Here is a 27,806-nt window from a genome sequence, read left to right on the forward strand (position 1 = left end):
TACTGTAACTGCAAGATCTGTGAAATAACGCCCAATTCTGGTTGAGGGTCCAGGCCCAGAGTATATTCCTTTATCTGGGAGGAGTCAGAGCAGAGGAGAGCCTAGTGAAGGAGGGGGCAGAAGTCTCTCTTAAGGGACAGGTCCTTGTGGTTGCACACTATTGCATATTGGAAGAGAATGGGGTATCCGTATGGTAAGCATAGTCTCTCTGTTGGTATCGTCTCTTGTCTTTTTGAGAGCCTTTCCTCTCTTTCACCATGAGGGAGGTAGAAATAAACAACGGAAATGTGGAAAGAATAGACACCGTTGAACTGAGATGTGAACAGAATGGTAAACTGTCATGGTTGCTGTTAAACCAATCCCTATAGAAAATGTATAGGCTGGCATTAACATGCAGAGGGGCCCATTTCCATGGAATGGGATTGAAATGCCGGTGGCTGTCTAACTGCCGGTTTAAATTCCAAAAGGGAATGCCTGACAGGATCAAGATCCCAACTGGGGCAGGCAAGTACCCTAATCCTCCCATGTCCCTCCCTAACCCTCCCTTAGTGGTGCCTAACCCTATCCACCCCCCTAGTGCCTAACCATAACCTTCCCCAAGGGGTGCCTAACCCTCTTTTACCACTCCCTAAATCTAACCCTTTTGGGGGGAGTGCCTAACCCTCACCTCTCCTTGGGGGTACCTAATCCTAACACTCCTCCCCAAACCTAACCCTAACCCCACTAGACTCACTAATCCTAACCACCCCCGCAGCTAAAACCAAGGGCACCCTTGACTTCGTTCGGGATGGCAAATTGGTGTTCCGGCATTAGGATTACCATAGGCATTGGTATTTCGACGCCTATCATAAGTCCCTAGCCGGCATTATGTTGTCGGGATTGTGACTCATTTCCATATGATACAAATGATCTCCACATGGCGTCCCACACACCAGCTGCAAACAAGGGGGGAATAGGACACAGAGAAAGGTGTAGATCACTGACAAACACACTAAAAATGATGAATAATGATTTATGGCTCCTGTTCTTCCCGGAAACAATGCAGGATGTCACTGATAAATAGGAGTTAACAGGGAGTTTAGGATGTAGTATCAATAAAGTGGTGAAAATAGACAAATTGTAGTGTAATGGTCAGTGCAATTTCAAAGGTCGCCCACAAGAGGGAGCTTCAATGACAACAGAGTCCTCACAGCCACCACTTTTTCATGAGTTGTAAGTTCTGTTGTAGGCACAGGAGAAGTGGTAAAACTGCAGCTTTGACCTAGTGCTATGATGGAGTAATAGTCAAGCCACCCCTCTAAGACCCTCACCAGCAGACCACTTCAGTGTCACAGAGAAACCCTAGGTATAAAGATATTGCAGATGCTCTTTTTAGAAGTGTACTGTAAGCAGGGAGACAGTAAGGACACCAGCAGCTACTACTGTGCCCAGCACCAAATTTGCTGTGCCACCTCCAAGATGATGGACGGGTACACTCGTGCGTCTGTCTATGGGCGCTGGCCTCAGGGATCCACTGCAGTGGCCTGGGGAGGAAGCTGGGGGTCAGCAGTGGCACAGGAAGTGGCCAGGCAGAAAAGATGCAGGCCGGTGGTGGCAGCTTATCACAGGATGCGGCAGCAGGCAGCCAGAAATTGAGGCCATGGCTTGGTCCAGGAGCAGTCCCCTAACCAAGAGTATTGCGGCAGAGGTGACCAGGCACCAGCCGGAGTCAGCCAGTGGTAGGTGTACAGGCTCTGCCATTATTAAAGGTGGACTGTGGATGGGGAAGCCCTGAAATAATTCCCTATAGTGTGGCCAGGTCGCAGGAGCTAGTATGAAGCACGTCTGTTTCCCTTGCTAGCCAAGCCATGCCCCCATGTGTTAACTTTTAACAGAGAACATATTTACAGTATTAATAACTATACAAGCTAAATACAATATTCAATGAGTAATTCATAGATAAGTAAATCTCAATCAATGGCCTTCACAATCAATTTGTGACGAGTAATCTTTCTAGAGTCAGCAAATTATAAATGACACAACTTTCAGCTCAATTTCCAAAACATTCCAGGGGGTAAATTTACTACTGTTCGCTTTGGTATTCGATTTTATGAATTGATAAAATCGACTGAAATCAAATTTTAATCGAACTGCAAAATCCCTTAAAGCCCTCATATCCTAATATTCGATTTTCAAATCAGATTCGATTTTGGACGATTTTAAGAAGGGATTTTGTGTTCAGTTTATGAAATCCCTTCCAAAATCAAACCTCAAATCCCCTTAAAATCGATTGCAACTCGTATGTAAAATCGAACTGAACTTCCTCATTACTTACTATTGGGCCAAATGTATCACATGCACACTAAAGTACAGGGGAAAAAATGGAAAAACTTGTGCACACTCTAGAAAAGTGAAAGTGAAAGGGAGTTGTCAGGTGTGGCTGGGAAAACAGATGTAGGTTTTCCAGAGGGGGATCAGTGCCCGCATGGGAAAACAGATCTAGGTTTTCCAGAGGGGGTCAGGTGCTTGCTAAAGGTAGGCTGGGAAATACCTACCTGGAACTGACTGAAAGGAGCCAGTAGCAAAAAAATGCAAAGCAAACAGCAGCTTGTGCAGGCCTAATACGGCATGTGACCGTGCAGTGTCTAGCTCAAGTTGAGTATTGATAAGGTCATACAGCATCATGATGTTGGAACTTGAGGGGCGGAACATATGTATGACCTCACCAGCAGACAAAGCATTGAGGTTGATCCGACAGTGAATGAATCTAAGCCTGCGTAGGTTGCAGAGTACCTCATGTAGCTGCTGATATTGCTCTGATGGATGCTCCTGGATTCTCTCAGTCAGGTGGTGATTTGCATAACGCAGGTAAGTGCACAGCATAGCACAGCCTTGAGTGACCATTATTCCTACAGCCAGACTGCCCCATATGCTTTTGAGATCTTTTAAAGGCATCACAATCAATTTCCAGCCAAGAGAATGGTGTTTAGAAGCTCAATTCGACTAACTCTCATTATTCTATTCAGTTGAGGATTTAAAGTTCAATTTTGAGTTAGATTCACTTTCGATTTGCAAATCGAATCTGAGTATATGAATGGATCCTATATTTGACTATGGGAAAACATCAATGTTTTGCCTATATTAAATTGAGTGAAATTCCATTTTCTGTTGAATTTGACATTCAATTTTGGCTTTAGTAAATCTCCAATATCAAAATCGAATGGAAATCAAATCAAAATCGAATGGCAAATCGAACACAATCCAAAATTGAACTTTAGTAAAAAAAAATGCCCCTAGATGACATACGACATACAAAACTATTGCTCAATTCACCTTGTATCTCTGGATATTTCAGAAGTATGAGGAACGCATGTCTTAATGTTGAACTGACTGTCTCTGTCCCAGCAAAGAATAAGTTGAGAACTGTCCTCAGCAAGTTCTTCATGTTAAATTCAGAAGTGGGGTCTTCATTTTCCTGATAGGCAAACAGTTATTATAAAATGATAAAAACATTATCAGTGAATTTATCAGTAAGAAATCTAAACAAAAACAAAAAAGAATACAGCCAACACAGTCTCACTAATCAGGACTGCCAAGAACCCACTGGGCTGATGCAGATTGATCAGCAAAATGGGCATGTTAAGCCTAAAAAAAGCTCACCCAAAGTGGGCATTTTTTTCTGATATGCTTTGACCAAGATGCATTCTTCTTTGCATGGGCAGCGAATGTGCCAGCTTTCTAAGGAAGATGTCACTTGTTCTTATGATTGAAATGTGTCAACACTGCAGACATTTTCACTTTAAGTTTATCAAAGGCATTTCTTCTTCAGCATCAATGTAAATGCTAAAACCTCACTCATACAGCAAAAATCTTGCATATGCAACAAAAACAAAAATCATAAAGCTCATTCACAAAGGTTTGTGGAAACAGATCCTGTGCACGGGAGATGAAGAGAGCAGTGTCAGCAAGTTATCACAGCAGCTAATAAGAGATTTGCTAGAACATGGGGGCATATGTATTCATTCACACACTGTCCTGACTACAGTATGCGCAAAGTAAAGATGTGTGTTAACCCCCTTTTTTTTTTCATTTTGGTTTTGACAAAACTGCCCCCAAGTGTTTTGGCTTTATTTTGGTTTTGATTTCCTTTAAAATTGATAAAAACAGCTAAAATCTAGGGATGTGCAGGCTCGGATAGGTTCGAGTTGCACGTTGAGTTCGGATTTTTCCCTCCAAAAAAACGGAACTCAGAAAGAGGCTAAACGTCATCTTCCATGGACGAACATCATCATTCCTGGACTTTCCTATCCGAGCCTGCACATCCCTACTAAAATCATGTATTTTGGACCTGTTTACATGAAAACCAAAACCCGAGATTTGGCTTTAGATCCGAGTTCCACATTTACAGGAAGACTGGAGCTGGCAGACCACTTCAGTGTCACAGAACCCAAAAAGTGATCAAAGTCAGCACTTGGTTCAACTCACAATTCCAAAGTCTGGGTGTGTTCAGTTTTCAGCAAACCTGCTTTCCATCAGTACTCATTAGGCTTGAGCCTCTGTAAGTCAAATGTTAACCTTTTTCATAGCAATCTTAACAAAAACTGGGATGTTTATGTATAACATGGAAGTAATGAAAGTTGCAAAATAATTTTTCCATTTTGGGAAATTTTTCATTCAGCCGAGGCAGCCTCCTTACTTCCTTATCCTAATGTGAGAATCAGCCCATCTATGCATCCACCAATTTTCATACTCAAGGTTGCCCCATTCACTGATTTTCTATGATTAGTTGCAACTGTCATCATTAGTATTAGAACTTAAACCAGTCCGATGCTGGATAAAAAAGATCCATCAGAAACAATTATCCCATTTCCGTACAAATGCCTCAAAAGGTCAGCCTACTGGCCTATGGCACTCCAATGACACTTCCACAGGACAGATCTGTTGCATGCGTGATGGTAAGTGCCCAGAAAATCCCATTCATGCATACAGAGATTTATCATTGAATGGACCAATCTGCCTGCACTTGCAGTCTCCATCTGCGTGTGCATGCATGGTAAGGTGAATGTTCAGTTTGCAAACGTTATGGTGGCCATTGCACAGTTTGCATATATCTGCACTCTCTGGGCCTAATTTAGTGTGCACTGCTGAATGCAGATTCCCAATTATCGAGAATCTGCCCGCACGCAGGAACCATTCTACACATGTGAAGAACAGGTCCTGCGTAAACGTATGTAGGCCCCTGTCAGGTGCTTCTTAAGAGAGGAGGGGGCCTGTGTGCATTCCCTGTCTGAAGCCCCCTCCTGTCTCCCCGGAGACCGGCAGCCAACTGATCTGGCTTGCTGGCCACCAAAGCATCAGTATACTCTGTGCCCAGAGTCTACTGCGCATGCTCAGATCGCTGGGGAAATTGCACGGTCGCCATTTTCCCGGCAATTTCCTCACTACGCATGCGCAAAATGCCGGAATAATGGCAGCAGTGGCCATTTTCTGCTGTTTTGAGCAGTGCTGACACACCCAATGTAGGACCTAGGAGGGGTAAGTTTTAGATAATATAGTTGTAGAGGGTGCGGTGCTGGCCCCTCTGGAACAGAGGACCTGTGTGCACTGCACACCCTGCACCCATTATAGATATGCCCCTGGCCCCCGTATGCCTCTGCCTGATTGACAGGCAGAGGTATTTACGGGTCAGTGTGGGGTGTGGACGGCCTGCATTGCCGGAAACGGGGGGTGTGCCACCCCCATTTTCATGGAATGACAAGGCAAGAGTCCATGGACACAGATTTCTGGCACCGCATGCTGGCCAGCCAGCAGAAGCTTAGGCTTACTCAGCTGGCCAATGCTTTCGTGATGGTGACCCCGGGCTGCGACCTCGATCGCAGAGCTGGGATTGCAAACATTTTATTTTTGCATTTTAACAAGGATGGAATTGCAAAGCTTCTTGTGTGCAACTTTGCAATTCCATTCCCTGCTGAATCAGGTCCTCTGTTTGGTACATTCACCTGAGTGCAAAGTACAAAGGGGAAAAACATCTTGTTTTAAACAAACAAAGCAGGAAGAGGAGAAGGTAACTTAGGGTTCAGGATCACATAGACAAGATAACAAGGAGGATACAAGGACATCTTTATGTACATTATGTTAAGGAAGATATATAGTACACAGGGCAGTTTCTAGGGTCTGAGGCTCCCAGTGTGAGCAGTCAAAATGTGCCCCCCCCCTCAAAGCAGTAATATTGTGGAGTGGGCATGGCGTCATCATGAGGGGGTGTGGTATCACAGTAAGGGAGCGTGATCTAGAAAGACCACAGAATGACAGCCACCGTGACTACTGAGTACAGGTGTGTCTAACCTGTCAGAGGCAAAGCGCTGAAAAATATATGTAGCTAAACAAAAGATAGACAGCATGCGCGCTCAAAAAATGGGGTGTGGTCTAGCTGTCACAAGCCCACGCCACATTTCTGTGTGCATGCCTGTGGTGTGACATTTGCAGAAGTATGACCTTGCATCACACCCGGTTTTAGTCGCGTTGGGAGCGAGCCCAGCCAGATCCACATAAAATACACTGCAACAAACCACTTCCACATAAAATATATTGGAAAAGCCAGAGGCACAAACTACGTTTTAAAACCACATCCACCTCAAATACATTATTAAATCCAGAACCACATAAAACACATTGAAAAAACATGATTCATATAATACACACTTCATTCCAGCCCCCTCCCTTGCCATTCCATCCCGACAGGTCTTAGGCTTCCCCCCCACTGGCTCTCAGGTAAAAGTGCCCATTATGCAGTGCACCCTGTAGTTGTCCCCATATGCAGTGTCCCCTGTATTTATGCCCCTTATGCAGTGCCCACAGTGGTAGTGTAACTTATGCAGAGCTCCCATTAGTAGTGCCCCTGTAGTCATGTCCCCTGTAGTCATTCCCCCATCAATAATGCCCCCAATAGTAATGGTCCCTGTTGTAGTGTCCCCAGTTGTATTGCCCCCAATAGTAATGCCCCCTTTATAAATTCCCCAGTATTAATGCCCCTGTATTAGTGCCCCCAATAGTAATGCTCCCTTTGTAGTAGTGCCCCAAGTAGAAAAGCCCCAAGTAGTAGTGCCCCCAGTAGAAGTTCCCCTGGCCCCTGAGTAATGCACCCAGTAGTGGTGCCTCCTAAGCAATAACCCCAGTAGAAGTGCCCCCCGAGTAATGTCCCCAGTAGTAGTGCCCGGGTGCCCCCAGTAGTGGTATCTCCCCCAGCAGAAGTGCCCCCAGTAGTAGTGCCTCCCCCCAAGTATTGTCCAGGCTGCCTGCACACAAAAAAAAACAAAAACAGTAACACTTACCTTCAGCCCCGCTCTGGCGTCCGCTCCGCTCGGCTGCTCCTCTCTCTGCACTATGGGAAAGACGTCATGACGTCCTCCCATAGTGCACATTGTGGGAGCCGGAAGCCGGAAGCAGGAGCCTCCGTCTCCGGCTGCTCTGCTGTGCCGGGTGCCCGCTGGTAACTGAATCTCCGCGGGCACCCGGCAGTTAACATGCTGTTTGCATGGGTCGCCTGCCCCTAGAAACGGCTCTGATAGTACAGTACTCCAATATTTCAAAGAAATGTATCTTAACAATCACCAGGTTAATCGCAATAACCACTAGTACCAATCTTACCCATAGAGTGTTCCTGGGATGAGAGAACACTCCCCATGGTCTGACAGATGGAAGCATTTTCTCTTCCACCAGAAATCTCCATCTCTTTGTTTTCACTCAAAGTCCCACACTACTCCATTTCTCCTCTAGGCTATTACTATATAGTGGTCTATGTACTGAGCCTTGGAGAGAGATAAAGTGGATGGAGCTATAGGGCCTCATTTAGAGGCGGTCGTAGGATGCAAGTGGTCGCTCAGAAACAGTACGGCCGCTTGCATCCTGAACGGCCGCCTCCATGTCGGTTGTTAGGCTGTGGTTTAACACAAACAGCTCTAACGACCGCTAAGAGAGATGGTCGCGATGGTCAAGACCATCGCGACCATCGGGGCTTATGACGAGACCCTAGGGTAGGGTCTTTTCAACCTTAAGCTCCAGGGAGCTTCCTGCTGTTTTTCAGCAGGAAGCTCCCCACTGACATCACTGGTGATGTCAGTGGGGCCGCCCCCAAACGGCTTGCGTTCCGACGGGAACGCCTCCATTTGGGCAGGCACGCCCCCTTCCCGCCCAGCAAACGGAGCGAGCTGTAAAACAACATCGACAGCTCGCTCCATGTGCTTCGAGCCCGCTAACGATGGATCACCCATCGTTAGCGGGGGCTCACGCATGCGCATGACGGAGCCATCTCTGTTGTGCGCATGCCCTGTGGACCAACATCGAGTCAGTGGCAAGCGCTCAGCGCTTGCGACCGACTCTGAATAAGGTCCATAGTACCAACCATTCAGCTACTAACTGTCACTTTACACTTTACATGCTGTGTTTGAAAAAATTACCCCAAGGAGCTGAATGGTTGGTACTTTATCCCCATACACATTATCACTTTCCAAGACTTAGAATATAGACCCCCCATAATCCTACAACCTTTGATTTTTTTAATACTCAATGTAGGGCATACTGGCTAGTTGAGACCTTCCCTTAGTTTACTAGATGTCCATTGTTGTGTGGTGCCACAGTGTCTATATGATACTTAGTTGGAACAATAGGACTTGACAGACATTAAAGTTCCAATGTATAGAAATGAGATGTGTATCCCCACATTAACCTAATCCATGCTTTTATGATCTAAATGGTTCTTGTAGAAGTTCTCTCTTTCTATTCCTCATAATTCCCTTAGGCCGCTGGAGTCCAGAATATTTATATATGGTTATAGTCATTACTGTGGAGACAGTAGCTTGGCTCCACCTAGTGACATATGACCCTCACAGTCCCCACATGAGTCACATCTCAGTGCCCAAAAGCCTGACTTAGCCTAGTGACTACAGCAGATAGTAAAATGTAGACAGTGTGATCCACAACTCTGGTTTGAGCACACACCTTTTTATACTGTATATCCAGGGCTATTAAAGGGGATTTTTTTTCAATATGTTCCCAAACATGCTAACCTCCCTTTTGATTAAACCACATTCTCCCTTTTGAATATACCACAGATATAGTGCTAACCTCCTTTTTGACAAACCTACTATTTTGCATAATTACTCAACCTACCTTCCTGTAACTAGTTTTGTGCACTGCAATATACTTGCTGTTATGACTGGTTGCTCCCTTCTTTAGGACACCATTGATGTCTGCAACTAATATTCTTATTTTAGCCAATATATCCAGACTTTAAAACTGCAGTAAAGTGTTGACATTATTATAAAGAGTTTATAAACACCTGTTGCATTTTGGTGATGAAGCAATCAATAAAATCTCTGGGTGAACTTGGGTCCACTGTTGCCTGGTTCATTTTCACTCTGTCGGATACAAACTCCAGCAGTTTCTCAGTGACTGGATTGATTTTCTGGTGTGGTCCAGGAATATAGGACATTATTTTAGGAAGTATTGCCTGCATCTGAATAGAGAGAGTATACATTGCTTTGTACAATCTGTTACATAGTTAACACTGAGCAGTACATTTACAGAGAATTGTGTTGGTCCAAGATTGGTAATTTACTAAAAGCAAACACGGGTGCAATTTCATGATTCTCTCTGCACAACACAGGCGTTTACCAAGAATCGCATAATCACAGGTGTAAATTCAGCAAACTTGGGCCAAAATAGATTTTACAAATACACCCCCTCCTGAGCAGCTGTTCTGCACAAACCTACAAAGATCATTGTGATACATGAATGTTTTAGCCTGTTTTTAAGCATAGAAAGTGTTAAAATAAAAAAAGTGGTGTAGAATCCCCCTACTGAGCATAACCTGCATCTGGCTTTTTTAGCTGCTGCTGGTTGAAAAAAATATGGCATACAAAGTATATCATGAAACAGCACTGGGCTCTTGGCCCCAGCACTGTTTGTTGATCTATGGGAAAAAATGGCGTGGGGTCCACCATATTTTTACAACCAGCACCAGGCTACACTAGATAGGGTGTGATGCCGCAGCCAGGGGACTTCTTCACAGGGTTCCCCGGCAAAAGCATTCTCACCCCACACTAGTCAGCCCAGGAGGTTCTCAGGGGAGGATGGGATCCCAACAAATAAAGGGCCTTCCTTCTCCAGAGTACACCAGGGCCTTGCTCCACACCCCTGGCTGGTGGATGTGGAGTTTGTTGGGTAAATAATGTTATATAAACTAATTTTTATTTTTCAGGGGGGGCAATAGGTCTCATCAAGCCTCACCCACATGCTGGTACTTGTGCAAGTACAAGTACAAGATTAAGGATCCACTGGTGTCTGTAGTCATCCTGTAAAATAAATATTAAAATAAACTCAGTACGTACAATGTTGAAAGTAAAAATGTATTACATAACACACACACTATTCTCACCTTGTCCCCAGTGTTTGGTCCTCTTGTCCAGTAGAATCCCACTGTTTGGAAAAAATATTTACTCACCTAAACCTTTTTGCAGGTCAGTCCTCTTTTCTAGTATCATCCCGGCAATCAAAATAACAAACTGAAAAATCCCGAGCCATAATGGACTGAATGTATATACACATACTGCTCTCCCCACGCATGACAAGACCCATGAGGTTTCCTGCACTTGTAGGGCCGTTAGCCAATCAGCGGCCACTACTATAGTAAGCAGCAGCTGATTAGCTGTGACAGTAAGGCTAATCAGCTTTGTGCTGGTTCAAGAAATACAGGGGACCACTTCATTTTTTTATCCCATGTATTATGTGAACCAGCACCTGCCCAAAGAGCCCAATGCTGGTTAAGCTGGGGAGAAGGGGGTACCAAATGCCATTTTTGTTTTTACATTTTAACACTTTCTTTACTTTACAGTTTATAAGCATGCAGCCTGCACATAACTCATTGATATGTTTGACAGGGATGAGCCTAGTCAATTTGAATGCACAACATAAAAAAAGATGCTACATGCAATGACTTTATGGTTGTCACACTGGGTCCTCTTCTTATTCTTTAATGCATCCATGATCCTACTTCCAAAGTGTTTACAGAACACCAGTCATCTACACACGATGGGCCCATTAACTTTTCTGATAAACACTTTTCATGAGATTATGGGGCTGATTCAGAGGTGGAGGCAGTGTCGATGATTGCGGTGTTGAGTGATTATTTGTCTACTATGCATGTGTATGATTTGCACAGAGCATGCGCAAAGTTCCATTACCATCAGCCATCGCAATGAGGACTTGAATGCAGAGTTATTGAGAGTGAGGGAACGTTTGTGAGAGGTAATGTGAGACGGCTGCTTCATAGCCATGTCTGTACCTTTGAATTTGTACACAGTGGTTAAAGCTCTAAAGGTTTACTTTCATCATACTGTACAATCTCAGTGACCATAGGGTTGCTAAGAACATCAGTGCTGCAACCTACAGTATGTGTGACTGATGGGGCATCTGTATATGCAAGAGTTGGGCTTGAGACACAGCTAGTGGGCACCTCAATACAATTCCCAGCAGCTGCAACATTTGTATATTTGTACACATCCGCTGTGTATGGAATCACATACGGCATGACCAAAGCTGCAATCTCTTGAATATTGATTCAACCAACAAAATACTGTAGGTTCCTTTACTTTGTGTAGGTGGCATGTGCTGCCTCTATGGGATATGTGCTTTAAATTCCAAGCAAATAAGTGAAACAGAACATTACTAAACCAAAATACTGACCTGCTGTACAATACTGCCCAGCTCAATTACTGCGAGCTGTAGCTTATTTTGTATTTTAAATGGAAATGTGAAGCACTTTGAGCCATATTAGGAGAAAAGTGATAGATTATGATGATTATTATTATTATTATTATTACCTGCCCCCAGGAAGAGCTTATCAGTCGAAAACTCTCATTAAACAAGTTAAGCAACTTCAGAAACTTCATATCTTCATACTCAAAGCGGCTTCCAAAGACAATGGAACATATGACATTGGAGACAGCTTGAACAAGAATATTCCTGGGGTCTGTAGACTTTTCTGTTGGTGAAATCTTTTGTAAGTTATTTAAATGATTTAACAATTATAGGTAAGCATCTAATTGTTGAGCAAACACTGGGGCCCTCCTGCCACAATCACCCACTCACATGGCACCTTGCAGCAATATTATGCACTAGGGTCTCTATTGTCCTCTTATGTAATTGTTAATTTTATATATATATTTTTATATTATGAAATTACCAATTTTATTGTAATATGTCTTTTCATGTTCCTTACAAATGAAAAGCATGGATAATAAAATAATTGCTGTTAAAATAAAGCTACAGTTCACTTCCTATCTACACACAGTGGAATCAGCCGTTTTGGGCTTGAGTCAAATGCAAAGCAGATGCAAGGGTGGATGGCCTCAGCACTCAAAATTACTACCTTACACTAAAGCAAGTATCCTTACGAGTACAGGTTGAGTCTCCCATATCCAAAATGCTCGGGACCAGGGGTATTTTGGATATCGGATTGTTCCGTATTTTGGAATATTTGCATACTATAATAAAATATCTTGGGTATAGGACCCACAACTAAACACAGAATGCATTTATGTTCTATATACACCTTATACACACAGCCTGCAGCTAATTTTATACAATATTTTTTATAATTTTGAGCATCAAAAAAAGTTTGTGTACATACATGAAATTCATTTATGTTTCATATACACCTTATACACACAGCCTGAAGGTTATTGTATACTGTATTTTAATGAATTTGTGCTTTAAAACAAGTTTGTGTACATTGAACCATCAGAAAGCAAAAGTTTCACATTCTCAGTCATACTAAAAATATTCCGTAATTCGGAATATTCCATATTTCGGAATATTTGGATATGGGAGACTCAACCAGTACTAAGTTCAAATGATTGCATATTGGATACTCTTAGGTTGAAAAGTTACTGGAGGATAAAATATTACACTATTATAACCTGTAGATGCTGTATTAGGTGCATTTGTGGACTCTTTATACTGTAAATGTTAGTACTGGAAAAACATTGGAACACCTACGTTTGTAGTTTCTGAGCTCCTCCACTAAGCACTGTGCTTCTTCCTGTATCCTTTCCTCAATGCTTCTCTTCCCCATGCCAAAATTCCTCAGCATAGAAAGTGAGAAGCGACGAAGTTGTTTCCAACGATCCCCATTGCTAAACACAACTCCTATAGACAAAGCATGTGACATATACTTACAATTCATGGAATGCTGTATATCTTGTACAATATTCATTGCCATCATTTTTTATTCTAACTTTATTGCAGTGACACACGAGCAGGTGAACCGTTTAAGATATTGTAGCCTATTTGAATGGGTTACACACAGGTGCAGAGTAATCACTTTCTTAGAGTGATAACAATCACAATATTGCATTCTGCCATGTACACAGATGCACAACTTCCGGAGGCAGTGGAGTCACTGGTCTCAGGATGCCTGCTGCAAAGGGTGCACCAGGAGGACACAGATAAATCCATATATAAAGAAATGCCCGCAGCAGTTATAGATGGATCCGGGTAGCCGCTGTTTCATCTTTAAGCACCACCGGCATTGACTGGAGAAATAAAGTTTTTATGTTTATTGCAAGTCACAATAAACAAAAAGTACTTTATTGCACCAACCACCAACAGTGCCTGAAGAGATATGCGACCCAGCAGTCAGAGGACCACGGCATGTAGAGGAGCAGACAGAAGACCCAGGAGAAGGTAAGAGGAGTGAGAGGGATGTGGGGGAAGGAGCTGGAGAGATGCTGCAAGGCTGGAAAGAGCAACAGTGTGGGATGACTGCAGAGACAGAGGGAGGCTGGCTAAAGGGAGAGTGGGGTCTGGCAGGAGAGACAGTGGGGACTTACTGGAGAGACAGAGGGGTGCTGGCTGGAGAGACACTTGGGGTGTTAGCTGGGGAGACACTGGGGGCTGGAAGGAGAGACAGATGAGTTCTGGATGGAGACACTGGGGGTGCTGACTGTGAATACATTGGGGGCTGGCAGGAGAGACAGTTGGGGCTAACTGGAGAGACTTAGGCCTGTTATGAAGGGTACTACAGACGGAGGTCTGCTGGACATGCTGATACATAAAATTTTTACCTTGCTGGGTTAAGTGGGGCCATAACAGGCTGATGTACTTACTGCCTGGAGAACTGTTACTCCAGCTAAGTGGTGAAAATTAAGCCTCTCAGAGACAACAGAGCCAGTCGGGGCTAATACTACAGTATAAGAGACCCGGAGGTCTGGAAATAAAGGAGCAGACTAATTTGTACATCTTTCTACCTGCTTGGTAAGATTCAAACAAGCATAGACTTTGCTTTAGACTTTGTCACAGAGGATTCATATAAGTACTGAGTGGAACGGTCACTAGTTACACTTATTGAATATCAGTTACAGTATCTATTATAAAGTTATAAAGTATTAGTAAAAGTATTCCTATGTATATGTATATTATAAAGTTATAAAGTATTCCTATGTATATGTTTTTATATAGTGCATTAATTATTGTTTATATAAGATTCATTTTTTATGTAGATACTCTTGGAGTCTTGATCCTATTTCTGCCATACCCAGTATTGTTGATTGGTTATCGGGTTCCTATACATTTTACAGTGTGATGCAGTCAGCTTGCTGCAGCTAAGACCATGTAAGGAGAGCAGGAGAAACAGGCTTAAAACCAGCAAAGTAATCAGATAAGTTGGATAGCAACATTAAGTGCTGTCATCGCAACTGAAGGAGAACCACACTACATTCAGAATTAACCTAATTCACTAGAAATAAGAACAATCCAAGATTAAAATGCTCTCTATGTTAGCCTTCCCCTGATTTTGTTTATACTCAAAATACAACAAACATCTCAAATGTAATCTCTCAAATACCATTATACTGCAATACGTTATAGACAAATTTCCCACCAAACCCATCAAAGATTTTGTCCCACGCAGGTAGTCTCCCTCTGCCACTGAACTCTTCCCCTTGGTCAATGAGGGCCTCTTTCACTGCCATGTAGCCATTGAGGACAATCACTGGATGTTGTCCAAAGTAGACTGTGTACACGGGACCATACTGAGCCCTCATCTACATGGAAAAAAGATTAAAGAGCTGGAGCATGTAGGATAGCAGTGAACATTGTGCTTTTCAGAATAACTAATATAATTTAATATGCAATGAATTAAATGCCAATTCTGTGTATTGTGCATAGTGAAGATGTGCTACGCAATGGTTCTGCTCCCTAACACTTACATACATGTTATGAAAATATTTAGAGATGAATATGTACAGGAAATTAACCTGTGTACAGGACATTAAGGGGTCTATTTATTAAGCAGTGTTATGAGACAGAGTAAAAAGTGATAAGTCTGTGATAAGGTGCCAGCCAATCAGCTCCCAACTGTCATTTTTCAAACACAGCCTGTGAGATGACAGTTGGGAGCTGACTGGCTGGCACCTTATCACAGACTTATCACTTTTTACTCTGTCTCCTAACACTGCTTAATAAATAGACCCCTAAACCTTTTATATGAAGTCCTGTTAACAAACCTAATTTTGTGCAGTTCGTCTGATGTGCTTTGTCCAAAATAGACTGCAATAGTTCATTACTAGTCTTATATGGGATGTGGTCAATAGCCCGACCCCAGGGATTCTGGCACTTAGAATGTCAGTGCCAGTATCCCGACTGCCAGAATCCCAAAGATAAGTAGCAGGGTTGGGGGGAGGGTTAGCATTAAGGTTTATGGTTAGGCACTAGGGTGAGGGTTAGGGTTAGGCACTAAGGTGGGAGGGTTAGGTTAAGGATGCGAGGAGGGAGAGAATAGGTTTAGGCACGAGGTGGGGAGGTTATGGTCATTCACCAGGGAGGGAGGGTTAGGGTTAGAGTAGGGAGAAGGGGAGGGTTAGAATACTGATTGACAAGTGTAAGTATTCTAACGCTGTTGGGATGCTGGTGTCGGGATTGTTGCCGCCGGGATCCCGAGCGCCAACATCCCATTTTATATATAGTACTACTACTTCCTTTATTCTACCAGGCAGTCGTGCAACCAATCCAATATCATGTGTATTTCTCATTGCATGCAAATGAGTAAGACAAAAGATATGGGCATCAATCACATGGTGGAATTTTATAGTAAGAACCAGTAGTATACATAAAAGCAGTACTGAACCATTGAGATAGATAACTGTACCTAATAGTTATTAAGTCTCAATTTGAGATCCCCTTTAATTTTCACTTTAAGACCCAATTTATTTTACCTTGCCAGTACATAACGCATTATTTAACATCTTCATCACTGTAAGAGACTAAGAGGACCTGACACTTCTGTTTGTATTTCTGCCGAATATTTAAAAGGGCTATGCTTTTACTAGCTGTGTCTTGCTAGTAAAAGCACTGCCCTTTTAAATATCAGGCATAAACAAGAACAGAAGTAACAGGTTTTAAAAACTGACATTGTGTAAATCAGGGTTTCCCAACCATGGTCCTCAAGGCACACTAACAGTTCATGTTTCAAGGATAGCCATACTTGAGCTAAAGTGTCATAGTACCTCAGTTATTTTGATTTAACCATCTGAGCTCAGGCATGGATATTACTATAACCAGGACTGTTGGTGTGCCTTGAGAACCGAGGTTTTGAAACACTAGTGTAAATAAGTCATGCCTATACCATCTGCTGATATAATCTGCTTTGGGGCACAGCTGCTAGAACTTCTATAGCATTGTAATCCCAGAAAAGTTTTAATTCTGTTACTTCTATGGACATCACCTCTCTCAAAAAGTTATTACTCTTAGGGGTAAATTTACCAAGATGGGAGTTCTATTTAAGAAGTCATGTTGCCTATAGCAACCAATCAGATTCTACTTCTCATTTATCTAGCACCTTCTAGAAGATAATACCTGGAATCTGATTGGCTGCTATTACTTCTTAATAGAACTCCCATCTTCGTAAATTTACCCCTTACAGTATGTAATAAATTTAATATAAAAAAAATACCTTTAAAGTTATTTTTATATAAAACTATACCGTAAAAGTTACTGTATCTGAGGTTCCAAATGTTTTGTTGTATTTGTACATTTATGTGTCTTAATTTTTATACTTGAATTATACTGTATAATATACATTGTACCTTTAAGGGTCACACACTTTGATCTCTAGCAGACTGTGGGCCAGGTTCAGAGTTGTACGCTATTGCTGCCACAGCGGTGATTTTCTCAGTTGTGGATGTGCAAAAATACAGTATGCTAATACAACAGTCGCAGAAATTTGTATTGAGACGCCCAATGGAGCCTTCTTAGCCGTCCGCAACTGTGTACACATAGGCAGTATCAGAAGCAAAACAGGCAAATATGGACTCCAAGGGGTATATTTACTAAAGGTCGATTTTAATCAATTTAAAATAGATAAAAATCGATCAACACCGATGCTGTGTTCCTGGGGCTAAATCACACATTTCCTAATAGACAATTTATTTATTTATTTTTTTAAAGCATTAGTAAATGTGTGATTTAGCCCCAGAAACACAACATCAATGTTGATCGATTTTTATAATTATAAAATCGACCTTTAGTAAATATACCCTCTAGTGAGTTTATGGGCGGCAGCATGGCTGCTATATCTAAGACGCTGGAGCCATGTTTTATGCATACACGATTGCAGACACTGATGGAAACATGCCCTAAAAATGGGCGGAACACGCCTCCGTGTCAGCCGTCACTTCCCATTACCTCCCACAAAACATTTGCTTCCTGTCAATGACTTTGTGATTGAATCTTCACTGCGTCCGTAATAGCGACTGGAACACATGCACAGACCTCTAATAAACACCCAATTGCATGAATATTGGCAAAGCGTACAACTCTTAATCAGGCCCTGTATCTGTAGTATCCATAATACATAAGCGTAGTTACTATATACAGCCGTGGCCAAAAGTTTTGAGAATGACACAAGTATTGGCTTTCACAAAGTTTGCTGCTTTAGTGTTTTTAGACCTTTTTGTTGGATGTTACTATGGCATACTGAAGTGAAATGACAAGCAAAGGCTTTTATTGACAATTACATTAAGTTTATGCAAAGAGTCAATATTTGCAGTGTTGACTCTTTTTCTTCAAGACCTCTGCAATTAGCCCTGGCATGCTGTCATTCACCTCATGGGCCACATACTGACTGATGGCTGCCCATTCTTGCCTAATCAATGCTTGGAGTTTGTCAGAATTTGTGGGTTTTTGTTTGTCCACCCGCCTCTTGAGAATTCACCACAAGTTCTCAATGGAATTAAGGTCTGAGGAGTTTCCTGGCCATGGACCCAAAATTTTGATGTTTTGTTCCCCGAGCCACTTAGTTATCACTTTTGCCTTATGGCAAGGTGCTCCATCATGCTGGAAAAGGCGTTGTTCATCACCAAACTGTTCTTGGATGGTTGGGAGAAGTTGGTCTTGGAGGATGTTTTGGTACCATTCTTTATTCATGGCTGTGCTCTTAGTCAAAATTGTGAGTGATCCCACTCCCTTGGATGAGAAGCAACCCCACACATGAAAGATCTCTGGATGCTTTATTGTCAGCATTACCCAGGACTGATGGTAGAACTCTCCTTTCCTTCTCCAGACAAGCATTTTTCCAGATGCCCCAAACAATCTGAAAGGGGATTCATCAGAGAAAAGAACTTTGCCCCAGTCCTCAGCAGTCCAAGCCCTGGCCTGTACCATTTGCAGAATATCAGTCTGCCCCTGATGTTTTTCCTGGAGAGAAGTGGCTTCTTTGCTGCCGTTCTTGACACCTTCTTGAAAACCAATACTTGTGTAATTCTCAAAACTTGTGGCCATGGCTGTATGAAAAATTATGTAAGTAATATCGCAATAATCAGTGATTATCATATAATTACTTTCTATATCATTTGAAAAACTTCTGTGTTATAATGAATAAAATACTTCCTACTGTAAATTAATATGGATGTTGGACACCACCTTGATTTTCTGTAACTTATATAAAAATAACCTAATGCCCTATGCTGCTATATAATCACAGAAATCCTTTGTGAGCTCATTGCTATTATTGACACTAACATTTACAGAATGCATTATCAATATAATTTCCACCAATCTACATTGTTATGTTCTGAAGATACAGATATTAAAAGTAAATCTGACCTTCATAAGTGATTTCACCATTCCCCCCCTCTTCATTTGAAGCAAGTTTCCAATCAGAGGGAGCGGGGTTGGTCCCAGGGGCAGATTTTGTTTCCTGTACAATTTGTCCCATGTTACATAGATGAAAAGACAAGAAATAGCCAGAACCAGCAGAAGTGTCCCCAGCTCCATGTTATAAATTGGTCAGTTGGCTTGAGATGTATCTGTTTTATATACAGTAGAAAGATTGTAATGCTTGTTAAATGTATTCGTCAATATTCACAATAGCTTAAATTCCAGTATATAACATGTTTTATTTGTTGTATATTTTGCCTGTAGTATTGGTAGTTACTAAAATAAATCAATTCAGCAAGACACTTATCAATTTCGTCAAACATTTATTTAAACCACAATCCTAATCGTATTAAACCTGCCTATACCATACACCAAAATAATATGTTTTAAAGCCCTTATTTACTTTATTAAATTTTTTAGCCATCCATATTTTAAAATCTGTAATATTCATTATTTTTGGAGGTTTTAATAGACCTGTTTTTGTGATCAATGTGAATAACTAATCTATTAATATATTCGTGTGATATGTAAAAAAAAAAAAAAAGGTACAGTAATATTACATAATATATTACACATAGAAATGGCCTGTACTGTACATACTGTCCCCCCCAACTGTCTCGAGATGGAAGGACTGTCACAATACGCTATCCTTAGTAAGGAGTAGTCCTTCATGCAAAGTGGGTTTTTCTGGATGGCTAGGGGTGGTGTCTGAGCAGATTTGGAGGAGGGCTTACTTTATCCCAAATTTACATATCAAAATATTGGGAGGTAAGCCTTTAGTAGCTTGTAGAATATCAACAAATGCAGTTTTGGCATAAGAATAATCACAATAAATTTTCTGAAACTTTTGGTGTTCATGGTTTTCATTTAACATAGGGAGCACAGTACATTAGGTATAATTGCATGTATTTACACTCAAAATGTATACATAAAATATGTGCAACAACAAAAGTGAATTTACGTGTTTTTATTTCAAGTTGTACATTTAACACTGTTGTTCTGTAGATGGAATTCTGCAAACAGGTCACACCTGCAAGATCCGCTTTGCCTTTGAATATTGTGGTGCCTCCGCCCAAGATTTTAACCTTGTATACCTTTCACCATGGGCTTGCTTTGAGAAAAACCATTAAGCCTAGGGTATAGGTATTAGTGGTGGAGAACTAATCACCCTTCGTTACCAGAGAGATACACTTTCAAATGGCACCCTCCCTTTAGCTATCAGATTAAATGTGTTGCTATTTTTGAAAGGCTATTATGGATACATCCTTCCTAGATCTTTAGAATATTCCTGATATAGTTATTACTTCACAATATAACTGAATATATTTACACACAATGCTTTAAAATAATGGACACTTGTTTTCACAAGAGCTTCAATCAGCGGCCTTGGGGACTGATCATATGGATTAGCTTGGTCAGTACAGTTTACCTTGCATTATGCATCCTCTGCTGTACCCAAAATAATTCAGCTAAGTAAACCGTTATAGAGTTACTTTTGAGTTTTAGGGGTATTTATCAAAGCTGGGAGAGAGATAAAATTGTAAAAAATAAATTACCAGTCAATCAGCTCTTAACTATCATTTTTTAACTATCATTTTTTAAACACAGTCTGCAAAATGTAAATTGGAAGCTGATTGGTTAGTAGTTTATCTCTCATAATTGTATCTCTCTCCCAGCTTTGATAAATACCCCCCTGATCAGACTTATAACAAACCTTTATTTCACTAAATCCTTCCCTTAAATATGCACATTAATACATTAACACATAAAACTAGTATCCAATTGACCTAACAATACAGCCTAAATAATGATCGATATACTGTATACAATGTCTTTCAAACTACATATAATAGATAGGTCTTTAGAAGCACCTCGTGGTTATCAGTGGTGCATATATGTATGGCTATTTAAATGTGCAAGTCCAGGCTTGGCAGATATATTAGTGAAGGAAATCACAACTGTAGTAGGATTTGTACCTAATTAATTCAATCTGTATCTCTATTCCAGGTTTAAGGTGAGGTATAATGACCGTACTGTTAACAGACCCTTTGATAGTTTCTCTTAGTAGACACTTAGGGGTATATTTACAAAAGTGTGGCTTTATAGAAGTGGAGTTATTCACCCATAGCAACCAATCATATTCTAGCTATTATCTTCTAGTTGATGCTAGATAAATGATAAGTAAAACCTGATTGGGTGCTATGAGCAACATCTCCACTTCTATAAACCTGCACTTTAGTAAATATATCCACATACTGTAGTATACTGTAATGTACTAGACTGAAGGCAATAAATATATATATATATATATATATAATAGGGGCACAGTCATGCCCTTATATTAAGGCTGAATCTAAAAAAACAGAATTCTCCCTAAGAGAACTCTCGAGGGGGGGGGCATGGTGTTTAAGGGGCTATACCTCAAAGCTTTCTTAATTATCTAAACCCCAAAAGCACCTACCCTGGAACAATAGCTACCTAATAAAACAAGCCCCAAGTCTAAATTTGCCCCCTACCCTGTTTTATGCCTTCCCAAAAATCCCCTATAGAGAACAGCAGAAAAGTGGTCCTAATGGAGTGTCAGAAAACACTGACAGTAGTAAACGTAGATCACTCCCAAATCCAAATTTTTTTATGTTTTTGCCCTGAAATTTGGGCAATAGCTTTTGGACGTATAGCCCCTTAAACACCAGGCCCCCCCTTTGAGTTCTCTATGGGAGAAATTAGTTTTTTTCGAGAGGACCCCTACTTTTTTTGTCCCCTGTATTTTGGCAACCAGATGGATCTGATTAGCCTGGTGCTGGTTATGCATAATACAGTGCACCCCTACATAGTTTGACCCCTGTGTTTAGCACAAACAGCACTGGGGCTTCAAACCCGATGCTGGTTGTGCTGTGGGGGCTTGTAATTTTTTTAATAATAGACATTAATTTTTTAACAGACGCATGGATGGATCTCACTGATACATTCATGCATCATTATTGTATTTATTTTGATTTTCTCAGGTGCATGCCCAGCACCAGTGAGTCCCTCTGTCGCCTGATGATGCTTCTGTGTATGGCCCTTTTGCTGCCACTGCTCTGCACCCCCACTGCTGCCACTGCCCCACACACCTGCAGCCTGCCCCCACAGCTGTCTAGCCCTATTCACCCCCAAAACACCTCCTGTTTTCTGTCCGCTTCTCCACCCAAGTTAGTATACCTATTTGTTGTCATTCTGCCCTGCAGTTTGCCCGGTTTGCTCTTCAATAACCTTTTGATTGATAAATATATTTAAAAAAAAGCAATAAAATTCCATAGACAAAAAAAACCCTTACGGTTTCACATGTCACATTAAGGCATCTTAGACATGATCTGAAATTTCACAAAACCTACTGAATTTGTGCCACTCAAACTAAAAAAAGCGATGAAATTCTGATCATTATGGCTGACGCCTTAATGGATGTGTTTCTTGCACAATACAAATATGGTATGCCATCACACCCTGTGGTTAACTGCAGATTCAGCACTCTCACAGAGTTGGATTGCTGTCAATCACAAAATGGTGGAACTGCTAATTCACAGAATTGCAAGCTCATTGGAATAGACACATGTAGTCTATGCAACTGAGTTCTGAGCAGTAGATATAGCTACACAGATAGTATAAAAGCAGTTTGGATGGGGACATATAGGCATGGAGAGGGAGGAAGATTAAACAGCACTAATAAGAAATAGCTAAAGTGATGCAGATGGGTGAAAAACAGTGGTGCAGATGGGGGAGTCAGTGCTGTAGATGCGTGGAAAACAGTGTTGCTGATTCAGGGGAGACAGAGTGGCACAGTTTGGGAGAACAGAGCGACATGGATAGGGGTACAGAGTGGCATGGATGCGGAAAGACAGAGCAGCACAGATGGGTAATTACAGATTGGTACGTATGAGGGAATAAAGACTAGTACAATGGCAGAACACATATCAGTAGAGATTTTGGAAGAAGATTGGTGTGGATAGTGGGGAATACAGATTCACACAGTTGGGTGGGGGGCAAAGTAGTGCGGATGGAGGAAGAAAGAGTGGCACAGATGAGGGGAAGACAAAGTGGTGTGACTAGGGGGAAGGTGTTGGTGCAGATGGAAGGAAACAGAGTGGCATGGATGCAGTAAGACAGATCAGCGCAGATGGGTAAAGACAGTTTGGAGCAGATGAGAGAATAAAGAACTAGCACAGTTAGAGACCACACAGCTGTAGGGATTGGGGAAGTTATAGCAGCATGAAGGCGAAAATAGTGTACATGCATAGACAGAGTATGATAGTTTTAGAAAATGGGCTGAATGTGTATTCTGAATTAGATGGATGTATGGAGTGAGAAGGATGTTGGAACCCAGTGAGATTGTTGTGGTGAACGAGTGGGAAGATTGTGGGCACTGAGTTGGATGTGTGTGCCACATAACTGCTCAGACTTCAGTTGCATAGACCACATGTGTGTATTCCATGAGCACATAATTATGTGAATTAGCAGCTCCACCATTTTGTGAGTAACAGCAGAGTGCTGAGTCTGCAGTTGACCACAGGGTATGATGGCATACCATAACTGTATTACGAAAGGAATATGTTCATTAAGGCGTCAGTCAGTCTTACTGATCGAAATTTCATTGCTATTTTTAGTTTAAGTGGCACAAATTCAGTAGGTTTTGTGAATTATCAGATCATGTCTAAGAAGCCTTAATGGGACATGTGAAACTGTAAGGATTTTTATCTATGGAGTATATATATATATATATATATATATATATATTTATTAATTAGAGATGTGCGCCAACCCCCATGTTGTGGTTCTGGATTTCCCCTTGTTTTGGATCTGGATTGGTTTTGCCAAAACTTCACCTCCGTGTTTTGTTTTCGTGTTTTGGTTTTGTATCTGGATTTTTTTCTTCAAAGAAAAAAAAACCAGCTAAAATCACATAAAATGGGCCTTTTTTGTTCCTACAGTATTAATAACCTCAATAACATTTATTTCCACTCGTTTCCAGTCAATTTTGAACAACTCACAAAAAAATGATACAAAAGACTATAGTTTTTTTGTTCTGTTTTCGGGTCCAGAACTTGGGCCCAGAGCAACGACTAATGGCGACTGCAGTCGGGCAGCACTAGGTTGCAACTTGCGTAGCTGGCTTTATCTTGTTCTTGTGCGGCTAAGCTTAACACGCACACACACACAGAAAATAAATTGACAATATATATGGGGGGGGTTTTGGTGCAGAATTTGGGCCCAGAGCACCAATTGATGATGACTGGAGTCAGGCAGCACTAGGTTGCGTTGCTGTATCTTTTGCGGCTAAGCCTAATACGCACACACAGAAATTTTTTTTACAATATATAATTTTTTGGAGGGGAGTCCAGAATTTGGGCCAAGAGCAATGATTGATGACGACTGGAGTCAGGCAGCACTAGGTTGCAACTTGCACTGCTGGCTGGATCTTGTGTGGTTAAGCCTAACACGCACACACACAGACAAAAATAAATAAACAAAATGTATTTTTATTTTTTTTCAGCTCCAGACCTTGGGCCCAGAGCACCAATTGATGATGACTGGAGTTGGGCAGCACTAGGTTGCAACTTGTATTGCTGACTGGATCTTGTGCGGTTAAGCCCAACATGCACACACAGAAAATACTTTTGTTTTTTTTTTTTTGTATATATATATATATATATACATATACACACACACACACTATATATATATATATATATATATATATAAATATAATTAGTCCAGAAATTGGGCCTAGATGGACGCAGCACCAGCCCAGATGGGCACAGCAGACAGCACAGCACCAGCCCATAATGGATCAGCAGCACCAGCCCAGGACACAGCACCAGCCCAGAATGGATCAGCAGTGCACCAGCCCAGGTCACAGCAGACAGCACAGCACCAGCACCTCTCCCAGCCCTACACTACCCACCCTCCCTGTTCAGTCTCCACAGCCGAAGTGAAATGGCGTCCGTCTCGTGGTCCCTATATACTACAGTACATCGATCATAGATATGTAAGCTCGTGAGCTGCAAGATTTCTGACTCTATGGTTGTGCCTCGGTTTTGAGATCAGATTCATGCGGGAAACCACGAGCGGGCGGGTTCGGATCCCTGAGATCTGAATATAATATAATAATATATATATATATATAAATATATACACACATATACACATAACCCCTCCCCACTTATTCTCTCTTCCCTTTCCAGAGTTACTGGGTTACTAGTTGGTTGGATGTCAATAATGCACTTGTGCCTCCACCCAAGCTAGTTGAGGTTTGCCTGGGAAAATCTACTGAGTGTTTAGTGTAATATGTGTTCAATATGCAAATTACAGTACAATATTAGTTTCCTTTATACATACAACCTGGTCCTTTCTTCCTCCTGATTGGAATTCCCACAATATCTGCTCCAGGTAAGTATTACACAATAATAACTATTTAAAGTTTCTTTTATCTAGTATGATGGTGAAAATAAATTGAATACACATGTAATTCACTTATACATTTCAATTAACATACATAAGAGATACAATGTTTATACATCTACTATGCGACACCTATTATCATAAATTTCTACGCTTAAGCTTTAAGGTAATACAAGTCCATGAACTAGGTATAGGTGCAGCTCAGTTCATAAATTACAGATATTGGCCCTCATTGAGAGCCGTACGCTCTGAGCAGAGCGCACGCTGTGAATGAGGGCCGGCCTCCATGAAAATGGAGCGTCCTCCTGGACGCTCGTATAGCTGTGGGTGACCACCCACAGGCTATACGAGCGTGCAGTTTGATGGCCGCGATGGTCTTGACCATCGCGACCATCGAAACTGCGAGCCGGAGCCTGCGGTTGAGGTTTTCAACCGCAAGCTCCGGAGTGATTTTGGCTCTATCAGAGCCAAAATCACTCCCACTGACATCACTAGTGATGTCAGTGGGCCGGCTTCTGACTGGAGGCGTTCCCGTGGGAACGCCCCCGTCAGGGAGGCACGCCCCCGGCACGCCTACCAAAGAGGGCGTGCTGTCAATCAACATCGACAGCACGCCCCCTTTGATCAGACACAACGAGCGAAGGACTTTCCTTCGCTCGTCGCGTCTGGCGCATGCGCACGACGGAGCTCCCTCCATCGTGCGCATGCTCAGTCCAGAACATCGACCCACTTGCGAGCGGACAGCCGCTCGCGAGTGGGTCTGAATCAGGCCCATTGTCTCTGTAGTAGTTTAATTGTCCTTTTTCCATTGTTACGAAGCTTTTCCTTATATACTAAATGTAATGAACGATTTTTTTTTTAACTACAAACGATTTTTGCATATTCCCTTAATGAAAATAATTGGGTTGGTTAGTCTGACTGAACTACAAAACCACAAATGTGAACGCGAATGAACAATAATCGTTCATCATTTTTACTTAGAAAGTGAACGATTTTTTCAACGATTGAACGATAAATGATATCGTTAATGATAATCGTTCAGAAAATCACTGTGTGTGTATCCACCTGTGGGGTTATGCAAAAGCCAGAGAGTAAGGCCGTATGCTGTTAACTTATTCAATCCACATAAACCGCAGGGGAATTTACTTGAGGATTAAGCTTTCTTCTGCCAAGGTAGTGAATACCATCCCCACCCTGAATTTCTGCTTGTTATACAATGTCTCTTTAATTATCTGCTGCTCTCAGTTAAAGCAATACTTGATACTTTGTTATAATACAGCTTTCTTCTTAACTTCCCTAACACTGCTTATCTGGCTCCAATATATGGTACATGTCACTGGATACTCTCTGCAAGCTTGTGATTTCTCCACATATATTATATAACACTTATACAGGTTCCTTACTATGGGGTTTTAGATACACTGTGCAGGATAATTATCTATGCATTTATCCTAAAGCTGCAGTTCATTGAAAGGGATGTAATAAATTAGGCCTTTCCTGAGGATTCTTATACTCCTGCAATATGCTCTATGTCTTTATAAACTCCCTGTATTGAAACTGTAAGAGTCTGTGTAGGTGCCAGGCATGAATTACTCACTGTCACCTCAGCGCTGTAACTGGTATCAGTGCTACTGCCACCCTGACACAGCTGTCACCTCCATGCTACTGCTTCTTCTCACACTGGAGCTGCCCCGCCTCCCTTTCCTCCAGCCCCCATTGGCTGCCAGCTAATCTCCCTGAGCTGACAGACGGAGCTTACCTGTGACTGCTTCCACTGATTTATACAGGAGACGCCGGCTTCTCACCACAGATGACTCATCAGGGCTCCCTCTCCGTACAAAGCCCAGCCACTACCAGCGCGCCGCCTGGCAACACTGACAGCATAGAAAAAGATTTCCTGCACAGGCAGGCCAAGTGGACTTTTTTTGGGGCACTCTTTCGTTATTACAATAAATGATATATGTAATGAGGGCTTAATAATAAAACATCACTTTTAATTGTTACTCATTAAAATATTGGTGCTGTGAGGCACTGAATTACACAAAATGACAATAGACAATAAACACTAAACATACAGTTGTCTAAAAATTATCTATATGTAAAATATCCTGTCTAAAGAAGTCAAATTTAATTCTTGTAACAGGAAAAAAGAAGGGCGAAAATATTTATGGGCAATAATC

At 41.7% G+C, this 27,806-nt stretch overlaps 1 protein-coding gene across 1 annotated transcript in view; it reads right to left on the minus strand.

The window, feature by feature from the left end:
- Window positions 1-27,314, minus strand: part of LOC148502852 (cytochrome P450 2G1-like) — a 48,038-nt gene extending 20,724 nt beyond the window's left edge. Inside the window, exons 1-7 of the mRNA XM_088449292.1 lie at window positions 27,224-27,314; window positions 19,138-19,340; window positions 14,918-15,080; window positions 13,036-13,185; window positions 11,859-12,019; window positions 9,317-9,493; window positions 3,313-3,454 (exon numbers count right to left, since the gene is read on the minus strand). Of these exons, the coding sequence (XP_088305418.1) occupies window positions 3,313-3,454; window positions 9,317-9,493; window positions 11,859-12,019; window positions 13,036-13,185; window positions 14,918-15,080; window positions 19,138-19,308 (964 nt within the window). The 5' untranslated portion in view covers window positions 19,309-19,340; window positions 27,224-27,314. The remainder of the gene's footprint in view (window positions 1-3,312; window positions 3,455-9,316; window positions 9,494-11,858; window positions 12,020-13,035; window positions 13,186-14,917; window positions 15,081-19,137; window positions 19,341-27,223) is intronic.
- Between the last annotated feature and the right edge of the window lie 492 nt (window positions 27,315-27,806).

This window comes from Taudactylus pleione, unplaced genomic scaffold (assembly GCF_031769625.1).
Source record: "Taudactylus pleione unplaced genomic scaffold, aTauple2 ptg000481l, whole genome shotgun sequence".
NCBI lineage: Eukaryota > Metazoa > Chordata > Amphibia > Anura > Myobatrachidae > Taudactylus > Taudactylus pleione.